Source organism: Dendronephthya gigantea, unplaced genomic scaffold (assembly GCF_004324835.1).
Source record: "Dendronephthya gigantea isolate DGI-Jeju-01 unplaced genomic scaffold, DenGig_1.0 000019F, whole genome shotgun sequence".
NCBI lineage: Eukaryota > Metazoa > Cnidaria > Anthozoa > Malacalcyonacea > Nephtheidae > Dendronephthya > Dendronephthya gigantea.
The window spans coordinates 2,261,911-2,282,274 of NW_021163029.1; the positions used below are offsets into that span (position 1 = coordinate 2,261,911).

The following is a 20,364-nucleotide window of genomic DNA, read 5'->3' on the forward strand; positions in this document are numbered from 1 at the left end:
ATGCATCACGGGCACTTGTGAAACACAATTTATTTGTACTGCCTTGTTTATTGTTTATTTTAGATACAAATACTCTAGAAATAGGCCAAAATGTTTACGAGTAGTCCAGGGATAGTGTTAATCCTTTTATTTAAATAGCTTACATAATCTTTATTTCATACTGTGCTCAAATATTCCAGAAAGACAATGGTCAAGATTCCAAGATGGCGGTCGGTTGAAAATGTCGAGATGGGATTGGGAACCAGGGAAAATCACTCGGGTAAATTCAGTGTGTAAATTATAATATAGCTCAGTGGGTAAATTAAATATGGCCTCCATTTCTGGTCGAGGAATTCGGTTCGGAAAAGCTCAATTATGGGGCAAACATTCATTGGATTTCTTTTGTTTTTTACGAAGATTTTATGCACAGAATGCGACTTCAACGTTAGCTCAAAAACCTATGGAGAAAAATTTAGAAAGTGGCGACTTATCGACTGAAGGTGGGTACTAGCTATCCAAACTGCAGAGTATGGCAAGTGCACACTCCAGATATCTTTTGCCCAACGACTTTGCACACTCAGTGAATAATTATTCAAGCCAAATATTGTCGAAATCTAACAAGTCTATGCAATAATTTTGCATGGTGGTAAATTAGCTTGACAGCTTGTAGGTACACCGTACACCACGTAGGTTTTTAATAATCATTGCAAGCTTGAAGTGCCACAGCTCATCACTTGCAATGCGGGCGCTCCAAAGAACTAATTCTAAAGAGTGCAATATGGGACCAACCTACAGTCTACTGACATACACTGTCCACACAAGATTGACAAAAAGGTTCAAGAAAGCAGAACTGCTCGTGAAGACTCAAGACTCAATTATAGAAAAAATGTTATATTGTTATTCAATTTATAAATTATAAATAGCCAATTTACTCGATTGAAGTGCACACTTCGCTAAATGGACGTTGGAGTTGCACACTTGCACACTTGAGATTTTGTCTTGCACACTCAAGATATCGTCGAAAACTCCTATACTCTGCAGTCTGGCTAGCTATTCCGTACTATTAAATGAAAAGTATTACTATAATATAAAGTTATAAGTACTGTACAGTTAAACCATTAGGCTTGTTACCTGCAAACAACTCAAACAAGCACACAAGGAAGGATTATTAATGCGTTGCTTCTTTAGGTCCACCAGAAAATCAAGAGAGCAAAAGAAAATTCAGGGTTTGTCAGTTTTTAATATCAAAATTTATATATAATTTTTACATATACAGTGGACCAGGCTGAAAAGTGGACAAAACGTTGTGTCAGTAAAACTTTTCTTTGGGTGAAAAGCTAAAAAATACTAGAACCTGCTCATGGATAAACCACTTTTAATTTAGATTCGTCCTAAAGCTGAAAGATTGGACATAGACAAAGTAGACTGGCCTTCATTTTATTCCACAGCAAGTTCCTACAATTCTTGGCTAGTGCCACTCCCTCTACGAATGGGGCGGAGCAGGCATAACAAAGTTGGAGGACTTCCAAATCGTGATATGGGCAATGTTGAACTCTTAAAGGTTAGTTGATCTGGCAAATCTGGGATGAATTCCAAGAACCATGTGCAATTTAGTGAACAGAAACTTCATTCTTTGTAGATTCCCAATTTCTTTCATCTTACACCTCCAGCAATTGAAAGACATTGCAAGGCACTAAAAGGTATGAGTAACTGCATGGAATAATACAAGAATTTTTTTGATCTTTCACAAAAGAAGAGTCTGGCTTGGGCATAAAATATATGAACTATCCAAATTTCTTGTCCAGTTTAAGCCTAATGTACAGTACTTATTGTGTTGGAATTGAGGTTTATTTAATTAAGTAAATAATTTTTTGTTATTCTATTATTGTATTGTGATTATCTAATATTTATATCCCTACGATTCTTTCAAAATTTTTAGATCTATGTACTGCATGGCCTAAGAAAAAACAAGAAACCCATCGCCCAGTGAGGATCATAACAAATAACTACCTGTTTGCAGGCCCTTCACTCAGGCATCCTAAGTCACATGTTGTTCAACTTAAGGTAAAGTTTATAAAAATTCTGGTTTATATATAGTTTATGTCTGACGGAGGCCACTTGGGCATTCTATATACAAATTCAAGAGTTGGCAGTGGTCAAGTTGTTCCCTTTGTCACTGTAGTGCACTACAATTTCAAATAGCTAGTAGTCTTTGACAGCATTTTAAAACTCTACTAGCTCTACAATATTGCAAATGGCAAATTACATTTGCCTAAAAGTAACCAGCAGTTGACTACTTTTCCAATAGTAGATTGCTATTCATCACTCTGAAGGATGCTAGCAACTTGATCTCATTCATACTTGCAATTTCCTACTCATATTGGAACTTTCAATGTTACTTTTGCACAACATTGGATTATTTTAATTCCTAAAAAACTTGCATATCTTTCTTTTTGCCTGCGATCTCAACTTGTAAGTATTGTAGTTAAGGTTACAGCTTGCCAGGACTACTACTTCTGAGTAGTTGAATACATACCAGGTATATTCTTAGTCGGGCAGCCACTGTACACGCGTAACTATTAAACTTAACAATTTCAAAGCTATCCTCAACTTTAAATGACCAAAGGTCAACCTACTGAAAGTTTTTGTACCTTTATTTTTCAAATATATTTCCCAGATTTATCTGAAAGATCTAACACTGGACGATCATGCTCGAAAGAAATTGATTGAGCTAGCCGCGCATCGTTATAATGTGGAAAATGATGAATTGACGATTATTGCTGACAGGTATGTTTTACCTAATTTTACTAATAACCGACAAGAACCAATGTTCAGTAACCGTCAACAACTGACAATGGAGAGTTTTATTTACAAATTTTGACATTTAGTTTGCAGTCCGTTCGTACCTATACCCTATGACAATGTCAGAACGGTTTCAAAATTGGCGTCCAATAAGCAGTTTTGCTGTTAAATTGCTTCTAGCTATTCATAATGCTTCAATTTTTTAAATCAAGCGTCGTTCACACCAGGCCCAGGGTTAGAAAAACTTCCATTTTAAGAAACGATTATCGAACTACGATATCCCGTACTTATAACTACGTTATTGAACTATGATAAACCGCCATATTGCCAGCCGTATTATTGAATAGTAGCCGCTCCTTAAAGAAAATCGGTGCACCTTATTGCAGAAAGGCTAGAAAATTACCACAAAAAAACTTGGATGTATAATATATCCACTAGGACAGGTCTTACGTGAAACCAGACACTATTGTAATGACAAAACGCTGAGGTAAACGAGCTACGTGAGAATAGGCTTCCAGCGGTTGAAACCGTGAACCGCAAACGTCAAACGGCGAGTCGGCGACTGAATCTGAACGTCAAACGGCGAAATCTGAACGTCAAGCGGCGGTTTGCGGCTCGCGGTTGAAGAAAATACGTCAAACTGAAACTTTCTAATAACCGTCAACAACCGACAACAAGCTAATAATTGTCATTGTCGATTTTGAAGAATAATGCAGATCTTTTGATATTTCACCAATGATCTACAGTCGAAATATCGCTTGCAATTACCTGCTTTTAAGTTTTGATCGATAACAATATTCCTCCTGAGCAGGTAAAAAGACTCTGGGTACGTACGAGGTTGAGCAGCTATATGTATTAGCTACCACATGTACTTATGACTATGTTGGAACAATTGAAATGGAAGTTAACAATAACAGAACCACTAAGATTAGTGCATTTAAAATGAATTAAATGTTGAAACACCTGATTTTAACATGTCTAAATGGATACATTTAATAGCCATACACTGACGTATAGGACAGGAAAAAATTTAGGTCCCGTGCGCACAATGCTGGTATAGTTTGAAAACGGAATGAGATGTTAAACGGTGTAAGAGTTGATGACCAGCACGTAAAATGGAAACCGTCACGCTTAGCATAAGGGTTTAAAAAGCTAAAATAATTAAAGCAGTAATAATTTCCTTCCGGTTGAGTTTCATGCCGATATCGGAACTAAGGACTGGGACTGTGCACACGGTCATGCCACGGTGTATTTTCCCGCGGATTGTTTGCACAAGGCGTCAAAGCGATAAACTAGATAAAACGATTCTAAAAACGATTCTGAAAACGCTCGAAAACAACGCTCGTGTGCACATAGCTTAAGAATAAACATGATTTGTATAACGTTTAACGATGTACTTTCCTTTAAATAGTTTCAAATACTGCTATAAATAAATGTTACTTCTATATCACTTTATTTCTTTATGCAATGACAGCATTCTGGTTTCTTCCAGAAAATATTTACAATGAAAGCATCTTTGTTTTTTCATGCAATTGCATGTCTTCTTCTTAAATGTCAATCTCATTTATTAAACATTGTAATTCCTTGCATATCTAATGCCGCTTCGTGCGATTTTACTCTTTAGATGTCCTACGAGAAAGCAAAATCGAGACTACGCTCTGTATCTTCTGAATGTTTTATATCACGAGTCTTGGGTAAGCTTCTCTTCTTAAAATACAAGGCGTCCCAAAAAAACTGACACTATTGAAATCACCGATAACAATGTAATAGTTAGAGTTTGAATGCCTAAGCACTCTGTTGGGACCCACAGGTGTATAAATTTGTTTGACATAAACCTTTTTATGCATGATGACAATAACATTTCTTTCTATACCCGCAAATGACTTTCATTAACAATATTTACACTTTTAAATATGGATATATTTGAATTTACAACTCAAACACCATGTAACCTTCGACATGTCCCCCTTCTCTAGAAAATTTTAGATATTTATATTTAGCATTTTATAAATTGTATTAATCCTCCCCGCAAAATTCCCGAACAAATCAGTCAAATTTTAACAGTAGGTGATTTCAATAGTTTTGGGGTTTTTTGAAACACCCTGTAGATCTAATTTGTCAAAGCTCTATTAATTCCCGTTTAAGATATCCTCAACAAAATATTCATTTCTTTATCCTGTGCTACTACAGCAGGAACCATGCAACACTAAAGTGACAGACTGTTAGAGCAGTGTATGTTGTTGACGTAGAAGTCTATTTAGGAATCACTTATCTGTGTTGATCTATTGCCCATACTATGGAAGAAACAACTTAGCAAGTCCCCCTGAAAGTTCAGTGAGAATTACAGACAAATTTTCACCCACTTTTCGACAGAAAGGAACCAGAACTAAACCAACCATGCCATGCAATTCTGTGCTATGCAGTGTTACTGCAAAGATTTACCTGAATCTAAACCTATTTATTCCTTCACTTCTATAAAATGATCTCAACATGCAGTCTAGCTTGCAATGATCTATAATACTGGTCTTTCTTTTACGGAAAAGTTATATTTGAAAAAGAAGAAAAAACTGTATTTGTGTAAACATTTGTCTGTCCTGATCGTCACAATTGTCCCAGTCACTTTTTAACGATAATTTTATGCTGTTCTAATAGAAAACAGAACCCTGGGAACTCGAATCGGAGAATGTCTCTGACGAAAGTGAAACACTAGATACCAGACCACCCAAGAGACGCCGTCGGAGGTATAAAATAATAGATAATGAACTCTATAGACTGAATAGATACGGTAAGGCTTTCAAAGTTTATGTGAAACGACACGGAGACCGATTTCCGTACGACAGCTGAATAGGGAAACGGCTGAACACGAGGCGCAAAACTCTGAGTAATAACTCGTTGGTCACTCGTAATAACTGTATGCAATGCAGCAGTGGAAAAAGATTTGCGTTTGACATGAATTTCCACCATTAATGGCAACCTAAAAATGGCAAGCGAAAAAGATGGAATTCGACTTGACAGATTAGGAAATTAATACTGTGAATTGAATATGAGACTTTCTTGAGTCCAGGTAAATGGAGATATCATGCAAACATGGAGCAAATTGTACGCCGCTTAAATTGTACGCAAGCTTCTGTGAGAGCGTCTTTATGAACTAGTATCATTTCAAATGGACATGTCGTATTTTTATTTTAATCATGTATGTCTTGTTTTTCTCCTTCATACATAAATAACCATTCAAATTTTTATTGATTCCTCCATATTCTGATTCTCTTATTTAGTTACATTTAATTACAGAAAATAAACTTCTATTTGGAGGCAGTGTAATATGCCTCGTGTAAATGATTTTCCTCTAGACTTCCATCTCAAAAATCCATATAATATTTATTGTAATCCTAAGATGTGAGACAAGAATTCACAGAAATATTTCGACATTATTTCAAAGTCATTATAATTTTCAAGTCTTTTTGAAATGTAGTCGAAATATCCTTGTCAATTTCTGGCTCTTGTGTGAAACGAACTGAAATGTGATGTTTAAAAAACGATGCCTTCCATCACATGTCTTAAAACGTATTGCATAAATTATCAACCTGCAAAATACCGGCACACATGAAAGGACTCAAAATACAAGATAAAGTTGCTCGTTGGTAAAAGAAAGGAAGAGTTTTATGGTAAGTGTCATCGCTTGTTTTAAGTCGCGATTTTCTTCCTTTGATAGATTTCGTCATCGTTTAACGGAGTTTCGCATTCACACGGACCGTGTCCTTGAACCTGGGTAATTTTCCCGGAATGTTATAAAAGCACTCGAAACCTCCTACCCATATATATACCAAATTCTAACTATTTAATGACCGTAGTGGTCGTGCCGTTATCAGTTTCTGAAGACGTTCTAACGATCAACTTTTTCCTAAAACTATGCTCCTCTTCGTCTTTCTCGGCGTCTGCAGATTCTACCTCCCTCTTTGAGAGATGTATAACAGTTCCTACGGTCGTGTCGAACGCACTCAATGTTTCTAGAGAGTCTACTCTCGTGCCACAAGGGCAGCCGATAAGGTTCACAACGCTATGACTTAAATAAAGTATCAACATGCCAAGACAATGTGAGATTATCGCCACAGGTACAATGCGATCTGAAAACAAAAACAGGGGCGTTAAGGGTTTCTAAATGATATTGAAAGGTGTGCACGTAATGTACCGGGCACTATATGAAAATAATACAGTAGGGCTAATCCTTGCGATAGCGAACGAGCTAGCATTTGATCGAAAATCATCAATTCTTTGAACGAACAAAAAACCCCAATATTTTAAACTGTCTCAAAGCTTGATACTATTCAACAAGTGGTCAAACGCAAGCGCGGCTATAGTGACATGCATCAACTTCTATCAACTTTGTGACAGTGTATACGAGTCAGGTGTATGAAATTAAAATTGTGATGATGCTACTCTGAGTTACCAGCCGGGTACTGAAAAATTTGCTTCACCACGGTGGGAATCGAATCGAATTCGCGCCCTTTCTTTTGCTTGGTCAAGACGGTTTGAAGAGGTGATATTTCGGGTATAATTTTTATGTTATGGTAGGGACTAGATTGAGTTCCGAAATAACACCTATTCGAAGAGATTCACCCCTGTGAAGTTGTACCACAATAACTATGGTTGTACCGAACGTCAAACACTGAACTAGCAAGGAAACAAATACCTGGAAAGACAAACAGTCCTATCATCTGCCATGTGCCTCTCCACAAATTTATGGCGGCGAATCCCATGGAATAACAAAACGCTGCTTGAAGTATAAACGTGATAACTTTCGAGCACTCGGCTAAAGATTTAAGCAATCCCTCGACGAACTTGAACGACACGATTATCGTGTATCCAAGTATCATGGATAAAAAATTCGAGAACGCCTCATGTTCGGGAAACAGGTAAATATTTAGAGCTGTCCAGCTTGATCGCCAAAAGGCTACTGTTGATATTGTTATGACTGTCATTGTGAATAAGTAATCGAAGATTTTGTAAAATATGTTAGTACGTGTATTTGCGGTGCCGAATGCAGTTCCTATATGAAATGGAGTGACGCAATAGTCGCTCGAATAGAATGCTGGTATGAACATGGAATTTGATACAGTCTTCGTTAGGCTGAGGACTATGAATGATACAACATGTGAAATCAGTAATGAATAACCAGTCGGTGGAAAATAAATATCAAGTAACATCCAAACTCCACGCCAGGCGTGCAACACGGATATGCTGAGCGGATACATAAACCAGCGCCACTCCGTGTGTTTTTCAAAAAGTTTCAGATCGCCACCTTTCCACTCGATGAAGAAGAATGTCATTAGGATGAAGATGTACCCGATTCCAACCGAGACCCATCCGCTAAGCAGTAGATAGTCACGGAACAAGAATTCGTCAAAAAATTTCCAACTTCCGCGCCAAACTAGGACGGCAGAAGGCGAGACGATGAATAGGATTAGAAATTGATCAAGTAACTCGTAAAGGAAAAGTTCGAAGCTGGAGTAGCCCGATAGGTTCTTTTGATGAAAACGGTCTTTCATGCTTTCGTGGTTTTATGTCATCTGCAACTAGAATGAAAAAAATGAATTAAAGAAAAGAAAATCACCATTTTTATGTTTTTCTTTTAAAATGCCTCGAATCACTTTCGCAAACCAATGCATTCTGGTAAAATGTAGCTTTATCTGCCACATTTTTTCGTTATATATACGGTCAATTATAAAGACAGTAGTTCTTTCAGAAAACAATGCGCAAGCGTGGTAAAAGGAGGCGCTTTGAAGATTAATTCAAGTTACCGACACACTGTAACCGTAGATTAAAACCAACGATTATTTCAGAGAATTTCTCGCTGCCCTGTAATAAGTAAATGTTATTTTTCCGGATGCGGAATTACGCCCTAAATGATAAATATCGCGTCTTATCACTCAACAAAATGTTTTAGTATCTGACTGCAGAAATTTTATCATCAGTTGAAATATTGTAATTCAGCACGTACTATAAGGTATGTGCAACTGAATTCCTGGTCAAAACAATGATGACACTCAAGTGTTAATCCACATAAAACTGACCCCTTTCCCCGACTCATAATGTCCCCCACTTATTCAAGCATTTTTAATAGGTTTAACATTGAATAGGGGGGGGGGGACGAGAGGGGAAACCGACACTGAAATGTAAATGTTATTGACAAATCATTTAGAGTGTAGTTGATGGTTTTGGTCAAGCTAGATTGTTGTTTATAATTGTGACGCATGTTGTGACGCAATTTGTGACGCATGAGCTCCATCAGCATAAGCTGAGCTGAGCTGAGCTGAGCATGAGCTCTATGTGCATCAAGGGCATGCAGTGTTACCAAATCTGCGTGGTTATAAATTTCATTAGCATTGTTTTTACAATAATAAATGTACGCATAGGCAGCCCAGAAATCGTTCTCGTGGCACTCGCGTGTGTATCATAATAAAACGAGCAGACTGGTGTACACGCGCGAGCGCAACGAAACACTTCTGGGCTGCCTATAATGTAAGAAGATTTTTAACGTTTCGACCAAAGGCTAAGGCCTTCGCTTTCTTCACAAACTTGAGTAGAGTTGAAAAGCGAAATATTTCTCTCAGGTTCGAAGCTGCAAATTTCTTAGGAGACAAATACGAAAAAGAAATATCCGGATCTCCAGATATGGCATAACATACATTCAATGGAAAAATAGCAGTATTGCTCAACCTTAACTCGTATAATCGTTGGGTCCTGAGGTCAAGACGTTTCCTGCATGTCTGGTTTAAATGCAAACAAATATGATGCGATGATTGATCGGGCTCCGAATTCTGCTTCAATGAAAATATAGCTTCATTATATAAATCTCAAATATATAGCGCAGAGAACATGTGAGCTATAATAATAACTCAAATAATTATATAGCTCAGCGAACGCGTGTGCATTTCAGATGCTCAGAGGAGCGTAGGTAGAAGAGCCTGGCTTGCAGGTTGCTCAGAGGTATGACCCCAAATGATTCTGCAGCGATTTTCATTTTGACTGTCTATAGGAAGATGTGGTTTAAAGCAGTCGTTTTTTGACAGTACAGCTATGCCTATGTCCATGCATACATTTCCAGTATTTCAGTTATAAGCTGTATTTCATAAATTTTATGAGGCATTGTATATGCAAGCTTGGTTTGCTGATGTATCTAGTAACATGTCGAAATGGTTGATAACTTGATGTGAGTTAAAATTTGATTGGAATGACTGATTTGAATGCTGAAGATAGAGGAAATTTCACACTGAAAATATAATTGCTGACGAGAATTATGAACACTTGCAGGAAATAGTCACTATACACTTTTAAGCAGAGCATTTATTCAACACAAAACAAAGTTCGCTTTGACCTTTGGGAAAGTCAATATTTGGGTCGTGTTTGGGCTAAATGTTTTTTTTATCAAATTTAGCTTCTTTCATCGCATTTATATAAAACATAATTTTATGTTAGTAATAGGAATACTCACGTGCATTGAGCATTACAAATTGTCTATTCTCTTGCGGCTGCTATATGAGGCTTATATATATACTGGAGCAGCACGCGCACACAAACATCAACCCCCAATTTCGACAAATCATGCATGTCAAAGTAAACAGATCACATGAAAGTCATCACAGCGTCCTATAAAGTTATATTAAGCTTAAGCTAGCAACATTTTCAAATACAAACCCAGAAATCCAGTCTTGAAGATGCATTTCTTTTGCCTTTCTGTACGACTCCGGGAAACCCAGACACTCAAATAATTTTTCTGCTAATATCAGCATGAAGTTCATTGATCTGGTGAAATCTGATAGTTTGCACGTAATCATTGATTTACTTTGCTTTTTTTATTTTAAAGATCGCAAGTAAAAGGTCAAGGTAAGATAGTTGTACACTCTACAGGGTGCATTACAGGGTGCATTACAGGGTGCAACTATAAGAAGTAGCTAGCAAACAGCTTTCATAGGCCTAAAATTTGAATTTTGAATTGTCATTAATTTAGCGTAATTTTCACGAAGATTAGCTACTTCGATTTTTCTAGCACCTACGAAACTAAGATTTGGTTTGTACAAATTTTGATTTTTTTAGCACTGGGGACAAATTTGATGTGCATTTACCAGCTAGAAAAGTAGAAGGATTTCAATTGATATTTTCTGCTAATTTACGATGAATGCATTTCATCAAAACGACAGATAGATTTTATGTGAAAAAACGCACCATTCAGGCAAAGCGCCGCAAAATGCTTCTGTTGGCGAGGATCTGACAATAATCGATTAAGTGAATAACCTACCTTACCATTATTCAGAAATTGCTGCTTTGAATTAATGATTTTGGTGCGAGCCAATAATGCAAATACTCGTGTTACGCAAATAATTAAAAATATGCAGGAAAATGACTAAATTTACAGCTGCATAATCTTTTAGTATTGTTGCAACTTCATTGTCAGGACTGATTCACGTGCAAATCATATTGGGAAATTTCCCGTATTGATTTCACATGTAGATATTTATCGCACATCTATTGAAGACCTAATTAGAAATGGTAGAACTATGCACCATTAATTAATTAATTACTTCCGACAATGGTCAAAGAATTCTAACAAGGTAAACTGGTTCATGTAAGGCAGGGTGTAAACTGTTAGAGTTTCTATGTTCGCGGTTGGAATTTTGCATGGAGAAACAATTCATTGGCGACTTTCATTGGTGAGGAAATTAAAACAGTGATCTGAGACTGAGTTATTATTACAAGGAGTTAATATTACCAATGCAAAATCCCAACTGTGATGACAGAAACTTTGACAGTAAACAGGGCTTAGCAGTATAATGGATGCGTGATTCCTCAAGTCATAGCTCAATTTGGCCACTATACCAGCGAACTCGACGCCATTTTAAGTTCTTACGGACATGGGCCTGGACATGTTTTAAGACTACACGAGATTACATAGAATTATGGCATTTGATGCGAATAAGTTTAGAATATCAAGCATGTCGCCGTAAAGCAAGTTTTCACGTCGTTTTCTCGATGCCTGCTCGACGAACACACGCTGCTGGTACTGCGAATTTCCTCATGTATATTTCTCTTCGTATAATCATGCCCAAAAATAACGTGGATCGACGGCAAAAGATCAAGGCCACTCGCGCCGCCATCTTGGATATGCCTATCTATCGTACTGGGTAATTCATCGTAATATTAATCCAATGCATCCAACAAATAAAATACCGGATAAAAACAAATATGACTTATGAATTACGGTGAATCCCGTGAATTAAATCATATTACTTTTGTGAATGACAAATACCAGCTTTGCGACAATAATGGCCGGAAAGGAAAACCGGTCCTTAATGGAAGACTGCGATAATATTTTTTCTGACTCTGTAAAACTTAAGAGTTAAGGGATTTTTGCAATAGTTAGAAAATTGTTTTTCATACTTTCACTTTTTACTTTTCGCGAGATACTTGCGGAAAAACCAATCAGCCGCCATCTTTTTCTATAATCGGATCAAGTGATGTGACGTCATACTGTTTAGTATTCTTGGATACTTTTGTCCTAATAATGCATCGCAATCGCATTTGAAAATATAAATATCTGATTTAACCTTGTTGTGTTATCATGTATACTTGATGATAGACACTCGTGTCCAATGAAGATAAAGAAATTTCTGTGACTCAAGATTAAGACGATTAACGTGCCTGTGCTTTGTGAGTTGTGACCTGAGATCTTAAGTGAATGTGAATTATGTGATTCTGTGAATCGTGATTATCATGAATGCATGCTGTAAAGAGAAATACAGAGAAATAGTTCGCTAGCGAAAGGAGCTATAAGCTGTCTTAAATAGAATTGTTAAGTTGTCCCATACTCGTTTACAGACTTGTCATGCACATTGCACATGCAAGATGAGAAATTGTTACGGTGTCTTTTGGAAGGACATGAAAACAAAGCGGAAATAGCCTCCCTAAATATACTGCAGAAAACAGTGAAACTAAGTCTAAAGGCGATTCTCCATTACCGTCCGCTTCACCCGTGCGGGCGAAGTGGCCTTTGAAATTCTGCCCATGCATGAGACCGTGATTGGCCTGAAAAGCAAAGCGGACGTAATGAAGAATCGCGTTAAGCTCGTGCCAGTCGCCACTCGCTAGATCCGTTCTCGCATAATTTACTTGCATAAAATACTGGTTTTCTTCGCTAGCGAAATATTTGCATATTTTCTTTAGAATGACATAAATAAATTAGTGCAAAGTGACTGTTCTCAATTCAAAAGAAAATATGCAAATATTTCGCTAGCGAACTATTTATCGGTAAGTGGAAATCCACTCTTAAAAGCTATCAAAGGTAAAAATTTAGAAAGACTCGTGCAGTTTGCACTCAACATAATTACATTTCATCACCTTTATAGTTGACAGAAAGAACATGCACTGCTCGTTGTTTCCCAATGCAAATGTGTGCATATATATATGCAAATTATTTAAAGTGTATCAAGCTTTGCTGTCATTAGCCGGGCGAAATTTTTAAGCGAAATGCAAAATATTTCGCCTGCTTCTTTTGAATTGTGAGCAATTAAGAAGTAATTTATTCAAGTGATCACAATTCAAAAGAAACAGGCGAAATATTTCGCATTTCCGGCGAGAAAAAGTACCCGTGGAATCAGGCCCTTACGGAATATGTATTTCCTTGACCTAAACTTTGTAGACCCGTTAAAGACAGCAATATGAGTAGAATATAAAAGTCGATCATATTTACCTTTTTTTCAACTTGGAAAAGATTGCATCTTGCATGCTTGCATATCTTCGTCTGTCCGGGAAAATTGGATTCTGAGTTTCGTCGTAAAACTGAAATTTATCGCAATGATTCTATATCGCATGTAACTTCATATCATTCCGTAATATCTTGTATCTATGAAATACATGGGAGAAAGCGTTAGAATGTGAAATATACGTTTACATGACTTATATTTCGCCCAAATGAAATTACTTCATTTTTTACAGTTCACCAATTGCATTTGCGGTGTCAATAATTTTCATAACTGATGACCTTATCGCATAATGTTTTTGCCTGCATAAGCAATATAACTAGGCAATAAAATATTGTTATTGTGAACTTTGCCCTCAAACCGCAATTTACATATATATATATACAAACATAGAAGTAGAATTTATGCACTTTCCATGCATTTCAGTTGCTGAAATAAACACTTCTCGATCCGGGCCCTCATTGGAAAAGGCCCCATGCATACTTGCTATATATATATATATATATATATATATATATATATATATATATATATATATATATATATATATATATATATATATATATATATATATATATATATATATGCATGGGTGTACGTTATTTAATGATAGTTTATTCCCAGCTATAATAGCTTTTGAAATTATTATCGACAATAATTCCTTTTAGACAGGACCCTTATTGATAGCAGTTAGACTTAACTGAAGAAATCATCCTGTATAAATATGAAATAAAATCATACAGACACTCAGTAAAATCCTTTTTGCATGTAATCGAGTGAAAAATAAACAGTGAATGGGAAGATGCAAAAATAACTATTTGAGACATTTTGAAATCTTTTTATATGTCACCCAACAACATGCATGCAGATGCCTATAAATTGAGTGCATGCATGAAAATGACATCTCTCAACTAATTCCAGATTCACCTCCCTTACATTCATACTCAAAGTTTTTCGTAAATTATGCCAGAACTGATGCCTTGCCCTTGTCCTTGATCATGAAAATGTTTTGCATTTTCAGATGTAAGTCTCGTCAGTCCCAAAACTGGTAAGATATAGATCTTTAAAGAAGATCGTTTGCATAGTCTGTTGCGGTCAATTCAATAATATACATATATACCTAAAGGTTGAGACCAACTTTTTAATTTTCTTCTATTTGATTCTAATGGCAGTGCATGAGGCAGGTCGAACCGTCGAAAGTTTATTCCCAGGCTGTGTCCGGCAATATGTCAATATAACCTGCCAGCGTTTTCATTCTTGTTGATCAATACTTTAAACCGTTTCAAAAATCGTTCTTTTATTCTCAAGTTGGTGAATACCAAGTATTGTCTTTTCATTGTTGAAAATTGGCATTAGTTACATTGCCATGGGCTATATGCTTAATATAGAGCGTCCAATTGACGTTTTAAAAGCACTAGCTATATCAGCAGGCTTTGTTTTGGACGCGCTCGGGAAACTGAAGACAGTAGGGGTTCGTAAAACTGTATTCAAATTTCAATAGCAAAATGGTTAATATTTAAACAGTTTATAACTCGTTCATGTAATTTGTGTTGAATTATTGTCCTATATGTACTTCAAATATAAAGTACTTGTATTTTTGGCCGGCAAAGCCGCGAATGAACGTTTATCTATATGTAGTATACGCCTTTGTTCATGACTTGTTACCTCTAGCGCCAGTTGACGGGCTTTTTAACAGTTTTTTTACTCGTCGCAATGTCCAATTTTCAAGCTCGTTGCCGTTGGCGTTGCGAGGGTTTTATTCAATCTATATATGTCTTGGATCTTGATTTTAGTAGATGCAAGCATTCTCAGCGAGATTATGCGAGTCGTTTTGGCGATGAGTGCATGGAAATGAGCCCTTTTACACATCGCTTAATTTTTTGCGGCTGAATTCTACTGATTGTTTTGGGCGTTTTATAGAAATGTAAATTAAAAAATGACTTGTTTGACTGCGCCTCTGGTGACCATATAATGTATTTCTTCCAACGTGCGTAAAGACGCGACATTAAAAGGGGTTAATTCATGGACTGGTTGCACGATTTTCCAGTTATACATGCGTGTTTCACGCACGCACGCACGAACCTATAAAATCAATCGTATCTTGAACAAAACCTTCAAGCTTCTGTCATTCAGTCCGGTTAAAAAGGACAACTGCAGGCGTAGTTATATGCATGAACATGCATGTATAGCAAATTGAGAAATAATTATGTGATTTTTTATTTCGAGTCTCGCGTATTATATACTGAACGGAATCCAGAATTTATGAAGAAGCTAAGCCTAAAGTTCTGGACCTATATAGTGCGTCGTTGTAGTTCTATTGTATATATTTATATATAGTAGCTGTATACTGTTTTTGACTTTTTGCCACGCTGCAATACCTGTCAGTATTCATCGTTTTTGCATGTGCATGTGTATATTATAAAGCCGTGTACGCGTCCTTTTTGTAATGAGTTCCAGATATTAATATACACAGCTATATAGTATGCTGTATAAGAACATTCCTGCATGACAGTGTTCATGCATAGTATAGAATGTTCTTGTTTATACCTGCATTGCTATAGCTATGGGCCATGGTCAAATATTAAGGCGTTTTAAAAAGACGGCAAATGCCTTGGTTGGGGATGCTGAAACATTGCATTGTAGCCGTTTATATAGGGGTCTGACTTAAAAACTGAATTATTTTACGTTTTCACGCCAATTTGTTATCTAAAGACTGAAATAGATTAATAATTATTAGTCTAATCCATGTTTTTTTAATTCGCATTCAAGGTGGCTCTATACAAGACCCAGTATTTATTAAACTATAATTATTAGTTTTATAATCGTCATGCATGCATCTTTATAAAATTGTGAAATTTCATCAGTTAAAATGTCTTATATTGCTTCAGAAACACAACTCCCAAAATCTGTTCTAAAAATCAATTTCTCACCGGTCAGACGTTCACGATCTCAGTTACTCTCGAGCTGAATCACGATTTACCGCTACTCCCAGCAAGGCCAGCATTGCATTATATCGACGCACTCAAAATTCTACCGTTTGCACGAGATATATAATATAACTGACTGATAACTGCAATAGATTAGGCAACGCAGATTAGTTTTTACTATGATATACGTATATAAAGACCATATAATTATATGATTTATAACCTTTTTATGCATTTTTTCTTCGGTGAACAGCCTGGACCAGCCTTCGCACAGACGGCCCCGGGCGAGTATGATTTATTTCAACTTGAAATTAAAAGATAAAGACTTCATTAAACGAAAGACTGTTCAGTTATATACATCCTAAATTTAATTCAGGCTGAGTTAACTGCCTGGTCAGTGACGACGGTATCGCCACCAATTAAGCATTTTCGTCAATTTCGTGCATCTGGACCGAGCGCTGTAGCAATCAAATTATACGAGATTGCTTGCAACATCTTTGTCTGTAATCAATTCATTTGTTCATATTCAAGTGTTGTTGACCTCACTAATAAAGCAATCAGGTGAGAGGAATTCTAATCGTGATAAGAATGCATGTCATAATTACAATACATGCATAAAGCAAATGATTAAAATCAGTCGATTATACTATATATGCATGGTTTTAAATTTTTGCAAATTAATACTTATGTAGTTCAGTCTCGATTTCATTAAAGAAAGTTCAAGCGCAAAAAATGACGTAAAATACTATAGAGGTCACACATATCTTAATCTGTATATGAATCGAATAATATACAAATCATGAACAATTAACTTACATAATTGTTTTAAAAATATTCGCCTTTCTTAAATCACAGTAAATTATACGCAACGCATTTTTTTTTATTCATCGGGTCTTTGTGGTTTGGGTTTTTCTGTGCATTTTCATTTTTGTTTAATATTAGTCCTGTTTAACTCGTTTGTGAAGGGAGGATAAAGCGCGTGCATGACGTGCTTGCGTATAGTTTGTCAATCACAGATTTCTGCATGTATTGACCAAAAATGAAAGCCGAATGGTTGTAGTCAGTGGAAAAAGACTGGGTAATTTATCAACTATAGGGGAGACAAGGGTGGCAAAGATGCCCCTTCTATCAAGGGCATGCATGTACACATTTTTAAAATCTTTCGGCGAAACAATATATATATACATATTAATAAAATTCAATCAATGCATGTAATATGATGTGTGACCAGACTTAACTGACATATCACACAAGCGAAATTGTCTATTATCAAACAAAAAAGACATTGCAGTTATATGTATTCTAAGCTTCAATTCAATTAACTGTCTCTCCTCCTTGATGAGCTAATCAGGCCGGTAAGGTGAAATTCTAATCATGAGGAGAATGTTATCAAAGGTAAAGAATTAAAATCTGTCGATTATACTGAATATGGATTTTAAGGTGCAGTATATACCAGATCTGAGGCTATAACCGAGCGCTGTAAGACTTGATGTTGGTAAATGTGAATTGTGAAACGGGTATACTGAAACAAAGCCTTTGCTGGGAGAAATAAAGACAAGCTAAGGCTATTTGAATCGAAAAAAGTTGTTCGTTGATGTAAAAATAGCTCCTAAAGATTGCATATGCACATGATGAGCTAGAATTCACAGAAAAAAATGAAAGAACTTGGGAGTCTCGTGGATAATCAACAATTCGTGAATACAAAACTCACAACTGCAAAAAAGGTTTGATCTCAGTAGCCTCGGTCTTTGCATGCGGAGAAAAGTGAAGTGCAAGAAGGCAAACTGAAAAACAACGAGCCAAAGGGGCAAAGAAAAAGAGGATGTTAAAAAGAAAAGCAGCCCATACTAATGAAGATACTGACTCATGACGGTCAATAATTTTCTTATAAACTTTAATAGATTAGCAATTTTCAAGTCATGCTGTAGGAATTTATTTAACTCTTTTGTTCACTCAACCTTTGAGTTGCTAGAAATTTTGTTCACCCCATGCACCCTTTTCTCTTCGGTGCCACCCCAACTTTTATTAAGAACCGATCCCTTATGCATGTAGTAACTGGAACACCTATGCTTTTACGTCCATTCTCATTGAAATCATCGATATGATATGAGGCTTTGGATATAGAGTTAGTATAAATCAACCGGCGTGTTTGCCTCTCATTCATAACCTCTTTCTTCCTCTGTCTCTCAAGTTTATTAACCTAGGCTTTTAAAATGCAAAAGAGAATAAGAAATGCCGCAGACACAGCTACAGCTACAGCTTGAGCCTGAGGGCTGAGGAGTCGCTTGGAGTCAACTTCGTTCCAGCGACTTTCGGTGCGTTCTCAACCACTCCGATCAAATTTGAGTTATTTTTCTGGGTTCTGAGTTATTTGAGGTAAAAATTAAGGGACACAGTAATATCCAAGTTCAAAGCTTGATTTGAAAGTCTATGAAACTTCAGTGGGAAAAAGACATTACATGCAGTAGCGCCATATATAATAATATATACACGCTCGACAGTATACGGCGTAAAGTTATCATGCACGCAACATGCAGTTTTATCACTAAACAGAGCTCGTGAATGGACAAAAATTAATTACAACGCAAATATTATGTTACAAAACGCTACGATTTTGAAGGGTAAGGCTTAAATGTAAACCTTATTTTAAAACAAGACATTTGCCATTTGGTGTTGCGAACGTACTAACTGAGCCAAGCGACAAAGTGCGATTTCATACAGTCCATAGCTTTGTCCAAGGGTTTAGCGGTTCGCACGATTTCTCTCGTAGCAACAGGGCTCTTATAATCATAGCCTAAATTTTCTTCACACTGTCACTGACAAATTATTCCAGTTTTAGAACAAAACAATATTATTTAAATTGTTACATGCATTGACGCTTCTAGTATCAAAACATACGTTCGCTTCCCACGGCAATGAGAAATCAAAGAACGAAAAAAAAACGATTAATGATTGCTTCCGAAACGAATTACTTCGACAAACAGATATTTTTTTAAATAAAGATTCTTGATTTGCTAACGGATACGGTTTCGAAGTAGAGATCATTCATTTGAATATGTTAAAACACTGGCAAAGTGACAGTGTTTGAAAATCGTGTGCAAACTCGTACAAATATTACAATGATAAAGGCCAAAGGCACTTTATGTCTTATTCCGAGGCAAATTTCAAGAGGTAAAATCTTACCTTTTATTGTGGCCAATCCGACATGAGAATTTGAAGGAGCAGTAAAGGCGTAGATCGTGAAGTATATATACATATATATACATAGATTATAGGCACTTTAAAATTGTTGCTATCTGGTACCGGCAAATTCAATCGAATTTGTTTTGAAGTCTGGAAACAAAGTCAATGTTATGTGTTATGGATACCCGCAATTTGCATAATTAACTATAACTCCTTTATGGCAACAATTTGAATAGATGAATTCGTAGTATACATGTCGACTGTACGCATTCAACTATGACGCGTTCAGCGTTCTACGTCGCCGGCACGGGTATGAGTATGATTCCGAGCTGTAAAAATTAAACACCCGAATATAAGATGAGACGCGAAGACGGATCTGCAACTGATTGCGAGCAATTGGACTGATCTTTGGTCCCTAGCTTAACAGCTCAGTTTCACTTAATATAACGCCTGCTTGCTGCCTCAATAGAGTTTAAGTCCGCGGTGAGAACCAACAACTACCGCCCTGTAAAAGCCTCGCAATCATCGCTAGTGAATATTTGCATTGGAGTACCTAGAGCGCTTTCCATTAAGCGGCCAAAATAGTCAGACCGGTCATATTTTAAATTGAAATAGAGTCCCGTGCTAGGTAGATGTAAATAACGATATACTTGAATGCAGAGTTCTTGAGACACTCTAAAATATCAGTAATCTGTCTGTACCGAAATACAACAGAACCG

At 36.5% G+C, this 20,364-nt stretch overlaps 2 protein-coding genes across 5 annotated transcripts; one reads left to right on the plus strand and one right to left on the minus strand.

Moving 5' to 3' along the window:
• Window positions 1-306: 306 nt before the first annotated feature.
• LOC114521073 (28S ribosomal protein S35, mitochondrial-like) lies at window positions 307-6,047 on the plus strand. Its single transcript, XM_028541474.1, has 8 exons — window positions 307-479; window positions 1,168-1,205; window positions 1,364-1,540; window positions 1,619-1,679; window positions 1,919-2,043; window positions 2,657-2,766; window positions 4,406-4,475; window positions 5,434-6,047. The coding sequence occupies exons 1-8, from the start codon at window positions 308-310 to the stop codon at window positions 5,623-5,625; spliced, it is 945 nt and encodes a 314-aa protein (XP_028397275.1). The 5' UTR covers window position 307; the 3' UTR covers window positions 5,626-6,047.
• On the minus strand, window positions 6,026-19,804 carry LOC114521071. 4 transcript variants are annotated; one of them, XM_028541471.1, is made up of 4 exons: window positions 19,646-19,804; window positions 13,526-13,678; window positions 7,472-8,354; window positions 6,027-6,905 (listed from the first exon to the last, which is right to left on the minus strand). In XM_028541471.1, the coding sequence occupies exons 3-4, from the start codon at window positions 8,325-8,327 to the stop codon at window positions 6,616-6,618; spliced, it is 1,146 nt and encodes a 381-aa protein (XP_028397272.1). In that variant the 5' UTR covers window positions 8,328-8,354; window positions 13,526-13,678; window positions 19,646-19,804; the 3' UTR covers window positions 6,027-6,615. The 4 variants fall into 4 exon arrangements, with proteins under 4 accessions (XP_028397274.1, XP_028397272.1, XP_028397273.1 ...); XM_028541472.1 differs by lacking the exon at window positions 19,646-19,804 and adding an exon at window positions 16,466-16,599; XM_028541470.1 differs by lacking the exon at window positions 19,646-19,804 and adding an exon at window positions 14,656-16,599.
• Window positions 19,805-20,364: the final 560 nt, after the last annotated feature.

Excerpts from the sequence above, each read along its gene's own strand:
- LOC114521073 (XM_028541474.1), top strand. The coding sequence starts at position 308 with ATGGCCTCCATTTCTGGTCGAGGAATTCGGTTCGGAAAAGCTCAATTA. Across the intron at positions 1,541-1,618 it reads GCAATGTTGAACTCTTAAAG|ATTCCCAATTTCTTTCATCT; the intron begins GTTAGTTGATCT and ends CATTCTTTGTAG. Across the intron at positions 2,767-4,405 it reads TTGACGATTATTGCTGACAG|ATGTCCTACGAGAAAGCAAA; the intron begins GTATGTTTTACC and ends TTTACTCTTTAG.
- LOC114521071 (XM_028541473.1), bottom strand. The coding sequence starts at position 8,327 with ATGAAAGACCGTTTTCATCAAAAGAACCTATCGGGCTACTCCAGCTTC. Across the intron at positions 6,906-7,471 it reads AGGACTGTTTGTCTTTCCAG|ATCGCATTGTACCTGTGGCG; the intron begins GTATTTGTTTCC and ends TTTTGTTTTCAG.